The sequence below is a fragment of the Phascolarctos cinereus genome, unplaced genomic scaffold (genome assembly GCF_003287225.1).
Source record: "Phascolarctos cinereus isolate Bilbo 61053 unplaced genomic scaffold, phaCin_HiC Scaffold_5;HRSCAF=322, whole genome shotgun sequence".
NCBI lineage: Eukaryota > Metazoa > Chordata > Mammalia > Diprotodontia > Phascolarctidae > Phascolarctos > Phascolarctos cinereus.
Genome location: NW_027555958.1, coordinates 401,371,329 through 401,388,899, shown reverse-complemented (window position 1 = coordinate 401,388,899; position 17,571 = coordinate 401,371,329). Strand labels below are relative to the sequence as shown.

Here is a 17,571-nt window from a genome sequence, read left to right as displayed (position 1 = left end):
CTTACCCCTTTTGACATATCTATTCCATTAGGGGGATTTTAATTGATTTCATTATGAACTCCTTATGTGGAACTGAGTCAATAGGGCAAAGCAAAGAAATGTTTACTCTGAGTGAATAATTTGGAATATCACCGTTATTTGCTGTGCAATTATGTATTTTACTAGCAAATGCAGCTCTTACAGATTCACAGTTCAAGCCCCATACAACGTAAATAAATACCTTGAAAACCAAAGAGTACAAAAAAAGTAATTGTTGATACTTTACCTAATGCTTTAGCAGTTTCTTGTTTGTTAGTAGACAGGATCAAGAATTGAGAACTGAAGAAAATGTAATTTTCTTTGAGCCTAATCTCATGTTAAATATAAGGAAACAGGCATAGAGACTTTTGCCCAAGGTGGTAAAGTGGTAGAGCTAGAATTCAAACGCAACTCTTCTGATTTCAGATTCTGTGCTCCAATAACTTGTCAGTTTTGTCTTTTTTCTGTTATAATTTGATGGAGGAAAAACCAAACTTAGCTATTAAAATCTTTTTTTCCTTTTTTCCTTTTTTCCTTTTTTATTTTTTTAATATAAATTTGTTTATTTTTAGTTTTCAACATTCACTTCCACAAGTTTTTGAGTTCCAAATTTTCACCCCATCTCCCCCCCCCCCACCCCAAGATGTCATGCATTCTGAATATCCCTTCCCCTAGTCTGTCCTCTCTTCTATCTCTCTCCCCTTCTCTTATCCCCTTCCCCTTCTATTTTCCTGTAGGGCAGGATAGACTTCTGTACCCCATTTCCTATATTTCTTATTTCCCAGTAGCATGTGAAAACATTTTTTTAAACATATGTTTTTAAAACTTTAGGTTTCAAATTTTCTCTCTTCCTCCCTCCCCACCCACCCTCATTGAAAAGGCAAGCAACTCAATATAGGTTGTACATGTACAGTTATGCAAAACATGTCCATGGTAGACATGTTGTGAAAAACTAACTGTATTTCCCTTAATCCTATCCTGCCCTCCCATTTATTCTTCTTTCTTTTGACCCTGTCCCTCCTCAGAAGTATTTACTTCTGATTACCCCTTTCCCAATCTGCCCTCCTCTCTATCATCCCCCTGCTCTCTTGTCCCCTTCTCCCCCTATTTTCCTGTAGGGTAAGACAGATTTCCATACCCAATTGAATGTGTATGTTATTCCCTCCTTAAGCCAAATCCTATGAGAATAAGATTCACTCATTCCCTCTCACCTTCCCCATTTCCCCTCCACTGTAAGAGACTTTTCTGTTTTTTTTTGTGAGATAATTTACCCCATTCTACCTCTCCCTTTCTTCTTCTCTGAGTATAATCCTCTCTCATCCCTTAATTTTATTCTCCAGATATGACCCCTTAATCTTCACTCACCCTGTGCCCTCTATCTATCTATCTACATATACATACATTAATTTTTTTCCTCCAACTACCCTAATACTGACAAAGGTCTCATGAGTTATAATATCATCTTTCCATGCAGGAATGTAAACAGTTCAATCTTAATAAGTCTCTTATGATTTCTCTTTCCTGTTTACCTCTTCATGTTCCACTTGAGTCCTGTATTTGAAAGTCAAATTTTCTATTCAGCTCTGGTCTTTTCATCAAGAATGCTTGAAAGTCCTCTATTTCACTGAATGACCATTTTTTCCCCTGAAGGATTATACTCAGTTTTGCTGGGTAGGTGATTCTTGGTTGTAATCCTATCTCCTTTGCCCTCTGGAATATTATATTCCATGCCCTGCGGTCCTTTAATGTAGAAGCTGCTAAATCTTGTGTTATCCTGATTGTGTTTCCACAGTACTTGAAGTTTCCTTCTGGCAGCTTGTAATATTTTCTCCTTGACCTGGGAACTCTGGAATTTGGCTATAATATTCCTAGGAGTTTTCCTTTGGGGATCTCTTTCAGGAGGAGATCTGTGGATTCTTTCAATTTCTATTTTGCCCTCTGGTTCTAATACATCAGGGCAGTTTTCCTTGATAATTTCTTGAAAGATGATGTCTAGGCTCTTTTTTTGATCATGGCTTTCAGATAGTCCAATAATTTTTAAATTCTCTCTCCTGGATCTATTTTCCAGGTCAGTTGTTTTTCCAATGAGATATTTCACATTGTTTTCTAATTTTTCATTCTTTTGGATTTGTTCTACTGTGTCTTGATTTCTCATAAAGTCACTATCTTCCAATTGCTCTATTCTAATTTTTAAGGAAGTATTTTCTTCAGTAATCTTTTGGACTTCCTTTTCCATTTGGCCAATTTTTCTTTTTAGGGCATTTTTCTCCTCATTGGCTTTTTGGACCTCTTTTGCCATTTGGGTTAGGCTATTTTTTAAGGTGTTATTTTCTTCAGTATTTTTTTGGGTCTCCTTTAGCAAGCTGTTGACTTGTTTTTCATGATTTTCTTGCATCACTCTCATTTCTCTTCCCAGTTTTTCCTCTACTTCCCTTACTTGCTTCTCAAAATCCCTTTTGAGCTCTTCCAAGGCCTGGGACTGATTCATATTTTTCTTGGAGGCTTTGGATGTAGGAGCTTTGACTTTGTTGTCTTCTTCTGGTTGTATATTTTGATCTTCTTTTTCACCAAAGTAAGATAATATAGTCTGACTCTTTTTGCGCTGCTTGCTCATGATCCTGGCCAATTACTTGAGTTTTAAACTCTTTGTTAAGGTAAGAGTCTGCTTCCAATGTGGAGAATGTACTGTCCCAAGCTTCGGGGTTTGTACAGCTGTTTTCAGAGATACTTGTAGGGACCTGTAAATTTTCAGTTCTTCCAAGGTGGTATGATAAGGGGCAAGGTGTTTACTCCTTTCCTGGCCTGACACAAGTACTCCTTTCTGTCCTGTAACTGTGAGGAGGGGCTCCTCTCCACAATCACTACAAGCTCCACCAAGCCAGCGTTCCTCCTCACCCCAGCACTGCCGCCCAGAAACTGTGGCCCAGATCCAAACACGGGCAAAGGAAGAGATTCCTGCCTCAGCACTGGCAAAGAGATCCCTGCAATCCCTCTCTGATCAGCCACTGGATTCTCCCTCAGTCTGTGGGCCAGAAGCTTGGGAAGCAGCTGAACCCCCCCCCCACCGGGCCATGCTCTTGGGGAATGGAGCTGAAACCCCGCCTTACTTTGTCAGCACTGACAGAAACAGACTTTTCCCACTGACCTTCTAAGTTGTCTTTGGCATTGGTGGATTGAGGATTCTGGAAACCTCCACAGCTGCCCGAGATTCAGTGCTCTGAGGCCTGCTCCAGGTTCGCGGTGCGCCCACGCTGTGCTGCGCTGTGCTCCCAGCCCGGCTCTGTACACCTTTCTGATCAATCATTCAGGTTGTCTTGGGCTGGAAATTTGTTTCACTCTGTCTTTTTGTGGGTTCTGCTGCTTCAGAATTTGTTTAGAGCCATTTTTTATAAGTATTTGCAGGGGTTTGGAGGAGAGCTCAAGCAAGTTGCTGCTTTCACTCTGCCATCTTGGCTCCATTAGCTATTAAAATCTTAAATGTCAACAGTGAAAATTCACTCATGAAGGGATTTGCAGAGTGATTAGAAAACAACCAAATAATTTGATTCATTCAGGAAAAACAAGTAAAGTAAGGAGCTTGAGTTAAATCTACTCTATTTTAAGTGAATCCCCCAAAGCAAGAGTTGCAATCATGGTTTCAGATAAAGCAGTAAAAAATATAGTTGCCTTCAAGAAAGACTAGCAGAGACAATGTACTATGATTAAAGTCATCATGACTAATGAAACAATATTAAAACATAAATATATATGTATAAGTTTGTACACATATCTATATATGGATATGTATACTCTTGAATATCTTATGTCATTGGGCATGATGCCTTTGTATTTCCATTGAGTTAGTATGTCAATACATATATTTAAACAGGCACTACAGATAGATAGATATGTACATAAATACATACATACATATATATATATATATATATATATGTATATATATATATATATATATATATGATGGTACCAATTTTACCCTCAAGGGCAATACAAAATAAATATTTCAGTTTCCTCAATCTTCAGATTCTTCAAATGTTAAAAGTTGTTATAATAAAATTAATTTTTCTCTTTATACATTATTCAAAAAAAAGTTATTGAGTGCATAGATTCTGTAAGAAATGAAAAAAAGAAAAAGACAAGGTACTTTCCCTAAAATAATTTAAATTCTTATAGGAAAAATAAATAGTTTAATGCAAAATAGAATACTAAAGTGCAATAATAAAGTGCAATTGATTATTAAAGTGCAATTTTACATATAAAAATGCTATAGGACTTCAAGTGAAGAAGATATCATTTTATATTGGGAGGAGATCAAAGAAGCCTTTGTGGATTAGTTAGCATTTGAAGTAGCCTTTAAAGTATAGGTAGAAATTAAGTAGATGAAGGGGGGAAAGATGGGCATGACAGAAAGACAAAATAGCATAGACAAAGGCAAAAAAGTAGAATAGCACAAAGGATGTTGAAGGAACAATGAAATAAATTAAATATGTTTCTCTGAGATGATTCCTCACATGCCATAGTTCCAGACTTCCATTGCCTCCTGGTGACCCTACTTCATTGTCCTAATTTTGATATTTATCTAGAAGTCAACAAAGTAAAATGGATTCTGCTCTAGGAAAAATAAATGTTCTCATCTTTAATCCCGAGTGAATCATAGTTGAACTAAAATGAAAGATATTTTTCATCTTTTCTCAATTTTCCTTTTAGTGATGAGGGTCCATACCTAACTATTTGGTTTGTTCAATCAATCACTCCTTAAACAATCTATCCGTGTACTATCTGATGTCCATGAGATACAAAAACAAAAGTGAAACAGTTTCTGCCCTCAGTGAACTTACATTCTAATGGGAGAGAAAGCATTTCCATATATAGTCATATGCACGATACATATACCACAGATAAAATGCAACTTTAGAGGGGAAGACAGTAGCAACTGATGAGACCAAGAAAGGTGCCCTCTATGAGATAGCACTTGAAGTGATTCTTGGAGGAAACTAGGAATTCTCAAGCCCAGATGATAAGGGAGGCATGGAGGACAGCCAGTGCAGGCACAGAGAAGGAGATAGAGTGTTGTGTATGAGGAAAATCAAGTAGACCTGTACAGTGTGATTGTAGACTGCTTGGAGGGGAGGAATTTCTAAGACTGGAAAGGTAGAAAGGGACCGAGTTGTGAAGAAATTTAAGTGGCAAGCAGGGGAGTTCATACTTGAAGTAACAAGTCACTGGATTTTGTTGGCAACTAGGTGGTGTAGCAGAGTGGGGGGCCTAGAATTAGGAAGATCTGAGTTCAAATCCAGCCTCAAATGTTCACTAACTCCATGACCCTGGGCAAGTCACTTAACCTTGTTTCATTCAGTTTTCTCAATTGTAAAAAGAGGATAATAATAATGCCTTTCTCTCAGGGTTCTTTTGAGGATCAAATGAAAAACTAATTGTAAAGCATTTAGCACAGTGCCCGGCACATAGCAAGTGCCATATAAATGTTAGTTTTGATGATGATGATAATGTGTTCATGTCAGGGAGGAAGAATAGGGTAATATTGTCAGAATCATGTTTCAGGAAAATAACATTTGTAATTGTGTGAAGTATGGATTGGAGGGATAGGGGGCCCAGACTTGATTTAGGAGAACAAATAGGAGGCTATGGAAATAGTCTATGGAAGAAGTGAGGAAAGCCTGATTAATCACAATGGTAGCTGCATGAATAAATAGATGACAGGAATGATTAGGATTCAGCTAGCAGGAAAAGAAAGATTCTGGTGGGATTGTAGGGTCGCGATTTAGAGCTAGAAGGGACCTTAGAACCCAATTAGTCCATCTCTCTTTTATAGATAATAAAACGAGGCTTAGGCAGATTAAGTCACTTGCCCAGGGTTACCCATGTAATAAGTGGCAAAGCTCAGGTGTACTTAGGGCCTGGGACTTCAAAGCCAGTCCTCTTTCCACTTTACCCCAAAGCCATTGTTGTTCTTCTTCAGTCATTCAGTCATGTCAGACCCTTCATGATCCTGAAGCCCATCATGCTCATCAAATACTAAATTACTTCATAAGACGTGTCATCATTGTTGGGTTTTTTAAAACAATCTTCAGAAGAGCTACAAGAAAATTGAACTTCCCTCAGTTAAGCTGAGTGGACTACTGATTCAGGGGAGAACACTAATTAGAAATGAATTGAGAAGTTATCCAAGTTGGGTATTATCCAACTTATCCAAGAATTTATCCAAGTTAGAAGAGTATCTCCATTAGTTGAAAACCAAGCACAGCCATTCTCCTTTTAACCTAATCAAATAAAAGCAGAAGAAAAATGAACAGACAGGGGCTTCATTGCATCATCCAACTGTGTCTCATTGCTCCTGATTGACTTTTCTCTTATTTATGTTCTTACCTCCCCCTTGATTTTCCTTCTGTCAGCAGTAATATCCTTTGTAGTGACAGAGCAGATCTCTCACCTTCTGTGGGGGTGATGTCATCACATCTGTGCATTGCATCCATACTTATTTTGTGACCCTTAGCAGCACTCTGTACCCCCACTTTATTTGCAAAGTGACCTTTTAGCTTCCTGCATCCTGGTGTGGGTAATTGATGTTTTCTTTCACTTTGATATCTGAACTGCAGTGGGTGGGAGTGCAGTCATTGCTGGGACCAGTGCCAGAGAAGCTCAGGAATAAGCTGGATAGGCAACAGCAGCTTATGGAATCACGTTTGGGTAAATGTCTGAAAGCCTCCTGAAACTCTCCAGTGTTATCGTGCCAGTACAAGCTGGACACGTAAAGCACTTTTTCTCTTTTCAACATTTTAGCGCAATGTAGGTGCTCGATAAACAAGAAATAACAAGAAACATCCCTTCTTCACTTACTCCTCTGAAGAACAATTCCCTACAACACCCACACATGCATGCACAGTTTTCCAGTATCTCAGAATTGATGTGTCCCAGATGGAATCATAATCCAAACTCGATAACCAGTTAGTCTGTGATCTCCTATTTCTTGATTCAGTTCACTTCTCTTCAGTGAACATTTATTAAACACCCACTGTTTGCAAGATAGTGGTTATTACTCCTGTGTTGAATAAGAACCAGCCTCAGGCTCATAGAACTGTCAGTGAGACCCACAATTCTGAAAACCATCCCAAATAGTTTTTCATAGTTTGAACCATACAACATAAAACAAGAAGAGAGGAAGAATATGGCACAACTTGCCAGAAGGAAGGGGCTGAATCTAATCTCTTGCTCAGCACTGCAGAAGTAGCATGTGCACTTTGGTACTGTTGCATCACATTTTGTTTATGATAAGGATAACCCTAAATGACCAGAAAAGGGAAAAAAAGGAAGAGATCCTTTATTTTTATATTCATTTGCTTTTTAAAGGTCCACTTGGATGCCATATTAATCTTCATTTTCTCTCATGAAAATTTTTATAAAACATCCTTTTCAATAGCATCACATTTCATAGGTTATTCTATCACAATTAGGTTGGTGAAATATTCAGGCATCAGATTCATTCATTTATTAAGTACCAGTTTACTTTTATTTATTAAGTACCAATTGTGCACAAAACACTATGATAGATACTGGAGCAGACCCATAGTTTAGATATGAAATGGTCCTTGACCTCATGGAACTTACAGTCTAATAAGGAATGGGACATAAATATCTTTGACTGACATACCTAACATCAAATAAGTACAATACAGAGAACATGTGAGTTGAGAGCCAAGGGAGATGGTTGCTGCCTTGAGGGTTCAGGGTCTTCCCTTTCACAAAGGAGATGATATATGAGTTGAACTTTAAAGGATGGGTTGTAATTCAACAGGTGTGCTTCAGGGAGAAGGAAAAATATGAACAAAGGCATGGAATTAGGATGGTACATGGCATTTTTGAAAGGCAAGGAGGCCATTTTGAGTGCAGCAAAGAGGTTTAGATGGTAGAATTATGAGATAAGGTTATAAAGATATGGAGATGCCATATTTTGGATGGCCTTGAATGCCAGACACAGGATTTTGAAATTTTCTGGTATTGATGGTTTGGGATGAAAGTTACAACTTCAAGGGCAGCTAGGTGGCATAGTGGAGAGAGCACCAGCCCGGGAGTCAGGAGAACCTGAATTCAAATCCAGCCTCAGACACATAACACTTACTAGCTGTGTGACTCTGGGCAAGTCACTTACCCCCAATTGCCTCACCACCCCCCAAAAAAAGTTACAACTTCAGAAGTCAGCAAGGGCTGGAGAGGCAGTACACAAACTAAAGATCAATTTGATCTCAAGAGCTAAGGTCTTTTGCTTCTTTCACTCTGACTTTATCAATCCCAGTCCAAGCAGGAACCAGTCATTGAAAGGGACCATACTGGAAGCTTGTAGGGATTGCAGTAAGAATAGCAAACTGGGGTGAGGGATAACAACTACAACAATATCAGTTATAATAACAATCATAAAAATAACCAACATTTAGTACCGTGGTTTTAAGATTATCACAGTAATTTCTAGATGTCATCTCAGAAGATGGAATACAGATTACAGAAACATGAAAAGTCATACCTGATAGCAAGTTTTGTTTAATGAAGATATTACTGTACATATTTATCATTCTGCTTTTCTTTTAATTTACAGAGCCACCCAAAGTTACAGTGGTGCCTAAGAATCAGTCTTTCACAGCAGGATCTGAGGTATCCATCATGTGTTCTTCAACTGGTTACCCAAAGCCAAAGATAGTCTGGACCTACAAAGACCTGTTTATCATGGGCTCACACAGGTACTTGGCTTGTATCATACTCTTGAGTTATGCTTCATTTTTTAAGGAGTGAAGATAGTTTTTAAACTCCTAAAACAAGTATTTCTAAAAGTATCTATGAACTTGTTATTTTAAAATATTTTGATAATTATATTGAAATATTATTGGTTTCCTTTGTAATCCTATGTATCCTATTTTATTCATTTAAAACTATGATTCATAAAATTTTAAGCTTCATCAGACTACCAAAGGGGAGCCCTGTGACACAAAAAAATTAAGAACTTCTGCTCGAAGGGAAACTTATTATATTGACCCTCTGAAACTAAGGGAGATTGTGCCTTAAATAGCACTTTCAGATGTTCCCAAAACACAGCAAGAAATGCAATCAGAAAAATAAGGAAGAATGGCTTCAAAGAATTTTTAGAGCACTGGAGTTTGGAGTCAGGAAGTCTGGGGTTCAAATCCTGCATTAGACACATACTAGCTATGAAACCCTTGGAAAGACATTGAACCATTCTGTGCCTCCATTTCCTCATGTGTATATCTAGGGGATTGGACTCCGTGGCTTCTAAAGTCATTTCTAAATCCACATCCCTGATCCTATGACTCAGTAATCCCAACATGTGGAGTCATTCAGAATCACCCTGTGAAGTTTCATATTACATTCACAAGTTAAGTAGAGAACATGCACTTCCTAACAACATATTTATTCACATAATCAACAAACATTTATTAAGTGGCTGCTAAGTGTCAGGAACTCTGCTAGGTGCTAAGTGATGTTTAGTATCATTTAGACAATGTATCTTAAGGTGGCGTTGTTTTGAGAACTCTATTTAGGAAAAGGTCCTAAATTTGATAATAACACATTTTCTATAGAGAGCTTTATGGTTACAGGGTTGTTAACATTCACAGTCTCATTTGATTATAAAAATAATGCCATGAGGTTCACAGAATACATTTCAATATTCATATCTTATGTGAAAGCAGACAGTCTCAGTTTCTGGGCCCAAGAGTACATAGCTAATACTGATATAATCAAGATTACAACTCAGGTCTACTGATTCCATTTCTGGTAATATTCTTGGAAATGTACTATTTTTCTCTCTAAAAGTCAATACAGAAATGAGAAAAGGGACAGTAGTTCTAATGAAATAGGATGCAGACGTGAGAGATGAGCATCCATTTTCTCATCCTACATGTACAAGCATTTTATGCTCCGTTAGTTTTTTAAAATCCTGCCACACGTCAAGGGCAAAATGAACATGTGGAACATAAACAACAAAGCTTCCAACCATAGGGCTTCCATTACCTTGGGTTTGGCAAAAAGAATCTAGCATTTCAAGCCAGATTGTATCCCTGGGCCATCGTTAACTCATTTTAGGCTCTTAAGAATTTGATGCCAGGTGCCTTCATTTATCCTGTCTATAAATGGTAACACTGATGGTTGTCCACATTCATTGCCATTGAAGAAAGACATCGCTGTGTTACAGTATCTCCAGTTGAGTGTAACATAAGATACTCTTTTCATCCAGGTATAGAATGACCTCAGAAGGCACCTTGATTATAAAAAATGCAGCTCCCAAAGATGAAGGAGAATATGGATGTTTGGCTAGTAATTCAGCTGGGACAAATAAACAGATTTCTACTCTGAGATATGTTGGCAAGTATACATCTTTTAGAAGACCAATAAAGAAGAGTGAATGATTTAAAAAAAAAGCAATGATAAAAAGCAAATATAGAAATACTATTACTTTATAGAAATTGATAATCATAAGGAACATATTTTTGAGACATTGGGTTTTTTCACATTTTGAAATTCAAAATATAATTTGTTGAAACTTTAACATTTTTGAGTGGATACTTTGTTTAGCCAAGGAACTTTCAGATGGTTGGCCCATTCTTTGATCCACCCTGCTGTTTCAAATCTTCCTTAATCTTACACATCCAAAGTAGATGAATTCAGCTTCTTTTCCTTCTACTCATTCAAACGATTATCTCTGCCATTATTTAAGATGGATTATGACATTTTATTTAATGCTGTATGCATTTTATGTGATTCATTTTATTTTTCTTGTATGGTTTATAACAATCATTAACCTTCAGCACGTCATGTTTAAACACTTACACGTTCTTGTGTTGAATCTTTTGGCATTTATTATGCAAAGCTCCTCAAGCTTAGAGACTCTATGTAAAATGATATAATAGGATTTCCCATTATTAATGGTGAATAACTATTGAATAGCAGCAGTAGTGATGATATTATGTCATTAACATTTTTCTTCTTTAAATTTTGAGTGTCTATACTTCTTAAAAAACAAACAAACCCCTAATTACCAGTGATGCTTTGTAAATCTTACTTCTGGTCTGAAAATACAAATTCTTTGCCTATAATTAGTCATCATAAGCATCAAAATAAGGTTGAAAAGTTTATAATTCACATTTTACAATTCTTAAATTTTTACTTAATTAATTTATTCTTATAGTTTGTATGTGCAATGACAAAATTTTTAAAGTTTTTTTTTCCTTAAAGAGCACCCTTCTCTCCTTGACTCTTTCACTTTGCTCTTTTCTAATGGAGCTTTTTAAAACAAAATTTATTGCTTAAAACTATTGAAATCTACTTACTAATTTTGTATTGATCTATTTGGGAAAATATATTGTAATTTTTTTTACCTTTGAAATGCTTTGTTCTCTATGTGCATTACATGTATGCTTTTCTTTATGCACATACACAATACATTATAAAATACAGCTATGTACATATTAACACAGTTCTTCATTTATTCATTCTGAAAGCATTTTGGAGCAAGTGCTGTGTTAGACACTGATTATATTATATACCTTCTTCCTTTTCAGATGCCCCAAAGTTAACTGTAGTTCAGAGTGAACTCTTGGTTGCCTTGGGCGACACAACAGTTATGGAATGTCAAACCACTGGTGTTCCCTTGCCTCAGGTCAAGTGGTTTAAAGGTACATTTGTTAAATTTATCTGTTTCATTTTGCTTTTTTTTAAAAAAATGATTTGTTAAAAGTTTGTTTTGGTGCAAGACTTAGCAGCACTATAAAAATGTGTTTATGACCTCAGTGGTGACTGGAGCTCAAAGTTTTGAACTCTTAAGTTTCAGCGCTTCACATCTGGTGTAGATTATAGAACCGTGAAAATTAAAGACGGAAAAGTTCTCTGCTAGTCCAGCTGAACATTCTCTTTGTTAGTTTAGGATTCCTTCCTGTATTGTAGCATATTCTCCAGAAATACCATAGTCAAGATTTAAAATATCCTCACAAATTTGAGTTTATTTTCTTTAGAGAAGTAGAAGAGTGTAGTGGAAAGAATACTAGATTTAGGGTTAGAAGAATCAGTTACTACCTTTTGGAAACTCAGTTCCCTCATCAGTAAAATATGAATAATAACACATGACTTACCTCTGTAGGGTTCTTAGTTTCAGAGTAGAAATGTATAAAGTATCTTGTCACAATAAAGTGCTATATAAAAAAGCGAGGATCTGTAATTATCTTGATCATAGAATTATAGATGTAGATCTGAAAAGTACCTAAGAAACCATCTAGTCCAATCTCCCCATTTTACAAGTAAAGAAATTGAGGTCCAATTAAATTATTTTGCCAAGATCATGTAGCTAGTAAGTGGCAGATATAGGATATAAAGAGTCTCTCTGGCTACAACCCTAGCACATTTTCCGTTCTATGCTGCATCTCTGACAGTACTTCATCCACCAATGTAGATTACAAATCTTGTATGCCTTAGTAGACTATATCTATTAGTCATCATAGCTGAAAAAATTCACTATTTGTAGAACAAAATTCTTGCTTTTAGAGTCTTTAAACTTTAGTCTAATCTTTAGACTATAGACATATAGTCTGTCTATATGGAAGGTTCAATTACACAGCAATACATTTTAAAAATGTCATTTCATTGACATTGAGCTGACAGAGACTGCAACCCATCTATCATTTTTTAGATAAGTCTTAAAGCATTGACTGAGGCTCAGAGAAGGACTTACTTGCTCATGGGCACACAGCTTGTAAATGTCAGAGGTGGAGTTTGAGCCAAAGTTTTCTTGATTTTGCCTCATCCAGCACTCTGCATTTGACCAAATTGCCTCCATGTAAGCTCTTATGATGATGACTCTTACCATTTGGCTGACATTTGTAGAGAGCTTTATGGTTGATGAGAGCTTCAAATAATTGATATCATATGATCCTTTTAACAAGCCTTTTAATATAGGTAATTGGGTTTTTATCATCCCAGTCTTCATAACTCTGTGCCTGAAACATCTTCCTTTCCCCCTTACATTTGTTGAATTCTTTCTCATTCTTTAAAAGTTTAACTCAAATGCCATGCCCTCCAAGAAACCTCTGGTACTCCCTTTCTCACCTTGATCCTTAAATCTCATATCTTTAAATGTCATATGACATTTTGTTTTCTACCTATTTAATGGATTTATCATATGTTATTGTTTATTATATTTTGCTCTCTTTCTGTTTTACCTACCCAAAGTTATGACTGTGTCTTAGCTAAACACTGCATATCCCCTAATACTTTGTACAATACTGTACATAGTAGGTATCATGAGTTTGTTGAATTGAATAAAACTTAAATGACATGGTCAAGGGCAAACATTTATCAAATGGCAATCTTGGTACCTGAATTCAAGTCTTTTAATTACAAATACTATGAAGATGTTACTGTTAGGAAGTTTTGTAGAGTTTCCAAAAAGCTTTCAACAGTTAAAAAAAAATTAAACAAGTGTATCAGTTGAAGTTTCAAAGTGTTTGACGGAAAAAGAAAGGCATTTCATTATTGGGTTGATCATACATTAGATGCTTCCTTGCTCTAATTCATGGCTTTATATTGTTCCACTTAAAACTGTTAAGCCCATCCTATCATCACATCACAGCCTATTAGAGCTAAAAGAGATGTTAAACTTTATTTAGTCTAGGGTTCCTTAACTCCTGGAGTCTATAAAATTTTAAAAAAAATCTTTTGACAACTGCATTTCAATATAGTTGGTTTCCTTTGTAATCCTATGTATTTTGTTTTATTCATTTTAAAAACATTAGTATAAGAAGGTCTCTATAAATTTCACCAATGGTTTTCGTGACATGAAAATAAAAAAAAAACACCAAAAACTGAGTTCATTTAATTTGCTCATTTTATATATGAGTTAATGAAGGCCAGAGAGGAGAAATATCATGTCTTCGGGTTACATAGCAGAGTCTGGCCCTTGGAACCTAGGTGTCTTGAGTAAGATGACTGAATGGTCTTAACTCTATACTTTGTATAATCATGTAATAGCATTGCAATTGTTTGGCCCCTATGTAGGATCCTGTGACTTGAGTACTGACTGGGAATCAGGAATTTGAGCTCTGTCTTTCTCTAATGCTTATGGGCACAGGACTTCTTATTGTTTCAGTACATCCATATATGAGAAGGAAAAGTATCCTTACAAGCACTCTATGAAAAGGTTGCTAGTATTATTATTTGTAAAATGTTTTGTAATCCTCAGATGAAAAATGTTAAGCAGTTCAAAGAATTATTAGTTATTATTCTGTTTGTTATAGCCCAAACATTCCCATAGTAACAAGTTGATGTCATAATCATAAAATTATGAATTCACCTCAAGCCCTGGGAAACATGAAGTGAAAAGAAGTTTTCATCCAGAAAACAAACACATTAAATGATAGAAAAGGGCAGCACCATTTCCTTTGTCCTGTGAATTAAATATTTATAATGGCATTTCCTTTGGAGGGAAAGCTTTTCTTTAATTGTTTTCACTAATCCAATTGGTTTCTCTCAACACAAATTATTTTGTAATGACCAAAAATGTTTGAATAAATAATTGGAAAAATATTATAAATCTACTTTATATCCAAGAGAAACAATTTGTAGAGACTGTCTTTTTTTTAAAGTCAAGTTAATCCCTAATACTCATTCAGAATTTTAAAAAAATACTCATGAGGAAATTGAGTTTACTAATTATTATTTCTATAGCACTCACAATGAGTGTTCTTTATGACAGCAAGTTAAATTAGAGAAAAATTATTCAGATTCTATCAAGAATCCCAAAGTAATACATACAGCCAAGTAGTTTCTCCGAAATGACTGGTTGCTCTCTTAGCTAGTACTTTTGCACATGCTGTTTTTTAGCACCCTTCAGCTAATTGGATTCTACACTGTGTGGTGAGTATAGGAAAAAAAATGACAACAAAAGAGAACCTGAGAATAATCCATAAATAACCTTTGGATAGATATTCCATTTCTTCCTTTAACTGTAAGGAAGTTTTTTTTTTCCTTCCATCAACCCTTCTCCAGAAAATTCTAATTGAATAGTTTGTGGTATGTCCTTCATTCTTAAAGAGGACTAATTGAAAAAACAAATATCTTTTTTTATTTCAACCAGACTAGCAACGACATGTTCCAGAATTACAGATTATCCACCAAGCATTCAGCTTCTTCATTCTAGGACATGAAAAAATTAAACAGGGGCCAAAGGGCAATCAGGGAGATGATTAAAATGTTGCAAAAATGGACCTCTGAGGAAGCATTAAAGGGACTGAGTTTATTTAACTAGAGTATCCTTGTGACTTTGAGTTAGGTGAAGGCTTTTGTATCAAGGAAGATGACCAGCTGTTCTCCCTATCTACTAAGGCCAGAACTAAGCATAGGCTACAATGTGAGGGGCTTAGGCAAATGAAGGGATGAGCACTATAAATAGGAAAATTTTGAATCCTTGAAATAGGTCCTAGGAAAAGCTTTAAATTACTCTCCTGATGTCATGTTAAATGGTGGAATTAAATGAGCATAAGATCATAGATTCTTAAATAAAAGAAACCCCAGAGGTCATGGAGGCCAGTTCCCTCATTTTAGAAATGAGGAAAATTATCTTTACTTTATTTCCATTACTGTGATAATGTATTGCTTCTAGAATCATATCTAGAATTTCTGATGAAAAGTTTCTGAAGTAATTTGATATATTTTTCTCATGAAAACAATGGAAGAAGAGAAAGAATATATATAAATGTCTGACCTGTAAGTAGTAAACTGGATTACTTTCAGTGAAATTCAACTTTCTGAATCATGTTGCTGTGTTTCATTACTGCTACTTTTTAGAATTTTAATTTGTGGGGGAAAAAAACAACTCAACAAAAGTCTTTATTTAATCCTGTTATGACCAAACACAACTACAGAGGAAAGAAGTAAGAAGCAAAAAAAAAAAAAACCCCAACAATGTACCAAGACCAAATATTTTAAGACTTGATGAATAGCAAGGTCACACTCCATCCTCCCGTGGTGGGAGAAAAGTTTATGTCAACATCATCTGCTTTTATTTATGATAATTTCTCAGAGGCTCATAGACATTGCTTTATTTGCTTCTTCTCTTTTTCTCATGGTATGTAGTAGCAAACTCAAGAGGATGATTACTTTTTTGGAATGCCGAAAAATACTTTGTTTTGGCACTAACAGCTGTTTCTAATGTAATTTCTTTTTATTTGAGGCTCTTTTAGAAAAAGAAATCTGCCCATTGCTTTACATCTATTGAATAATGTTCCACTTGGTGACCTGAAGACTTACTAAAGTTGTCCCTTTGCCATTTGGAAGCTGAGCCAGCTTCTTTCATGATATCCAGAAATGCAATGTATGGGTCCTTTGTGTAGTTGCAAGGAATGCCTACATTTCAGAACATGTTAGGAAGCTGTACTTCAGATTATAAACTTAGTGCCTCAAGAAACCTTAGCATCTAGTCCAAACCCCTCATTTTATAAATGAGAAAAATTTAAGACCCACAGTGGTGACACATCCAAGGTCACAGTGTTGGTAACTCTAAGTGATTCCCAAACCATTCTTGAAAACATTGACCCTCAATGACCTGCATCTCCCCTTTCACTTCTCCACTTCCCTTCCCCTATTACATTTGGTAGAGCCCTGGAGAGAGGTATTGCCACATAGACTGAGAGCTCATCATGCCCATGGAGGATAAATAAAATTCTTTAACAAAAGAGAATATACTTCTGCTGCCTTTGAGCTATAAAGGACATAGTTTTTATCCATGATACCCCTCCATCATCCCTGAAATTTAGTTATTAGCTTTTAAGATACACACATATAAGAAAACTTATATTTTATGGTCTGTGCAGGCAGGTGAGGCTGTCACAAAATTGTGGATAAAGAATTAGCCTTTTAGCCAAGAAGACGTTGTTCAAGTTGAGCCTCTGGAATATGCTGGTTATGTGATTGTAAGGAAGTCCTTTGACTTCTCAGTGCTCTAGTTAAATCTTTTTTTTTGTTTTTGAGGCAGTTGGGGTTAAGTGGCTTGCCCAAGGTTATGTAGCTAGTGTCTAAGGTTGGATTTGAATTCAAGTCCTCCTGATTCTAGGGCCAGTGCTCTGTCTGTTATGCCATCTAGCTGCCCCTCTAGTTAAACTTTTATGAGAAGAAGCATATGTAAAGGAAGTTTTTTTTTCTTTCTGGGGTTCCTGATGCCAGTGAAATCACAGATCCAGTCAATCCTCAGTCGACAAAAGGATTGGATTCTAAAGTTGGTTGTTTGGAACTGAGAATGAGTATTCCTACAGAAACAATATTTCTAAGTGTTTGGAGTCATGAAAAAGTCTACTTTAAATAATAATGTACCTGAACTAATTATATTTGTAGTGAATAAATAACAGAAATATTCATTACAGTACTTGAGCCGAGCACAAATCCCTGGTCTTAATAGCTTCTAGAAGTAATGATTGGCATTGTGTAGGGCAGAAGAAAACAGATAAAGTAAAGGGAAGTTGTCTAGCTTTTACCAATCCTGAGATGGTA

The 17,571-nt window shown here is 36.0% G+C and overlaps 1 protein-coding gene across 1 annotated transcript in view; it reads left to right on the top strand.

The window, feature by feature from the left end:
- Positions 1 to 17,571, top strand: part of HMCN1 (hemicentin 1) — a 495,504-nt gene that overhangs the window by 229,319 nt on the left and 248,614 nt on the right. Inside the window, 3 exon segments of the mRNA XM_020984406.2 lie at positions 8,624 to 8,765; positions 10,277 to 10,404; positions 11,601 to 11,714. Coding sequence (XP_020840065.1) covers positions 8,624 to 8,765; positions 10,277 to 10,404; positions 11,601 to 11,714 — 384 coding nt within the window.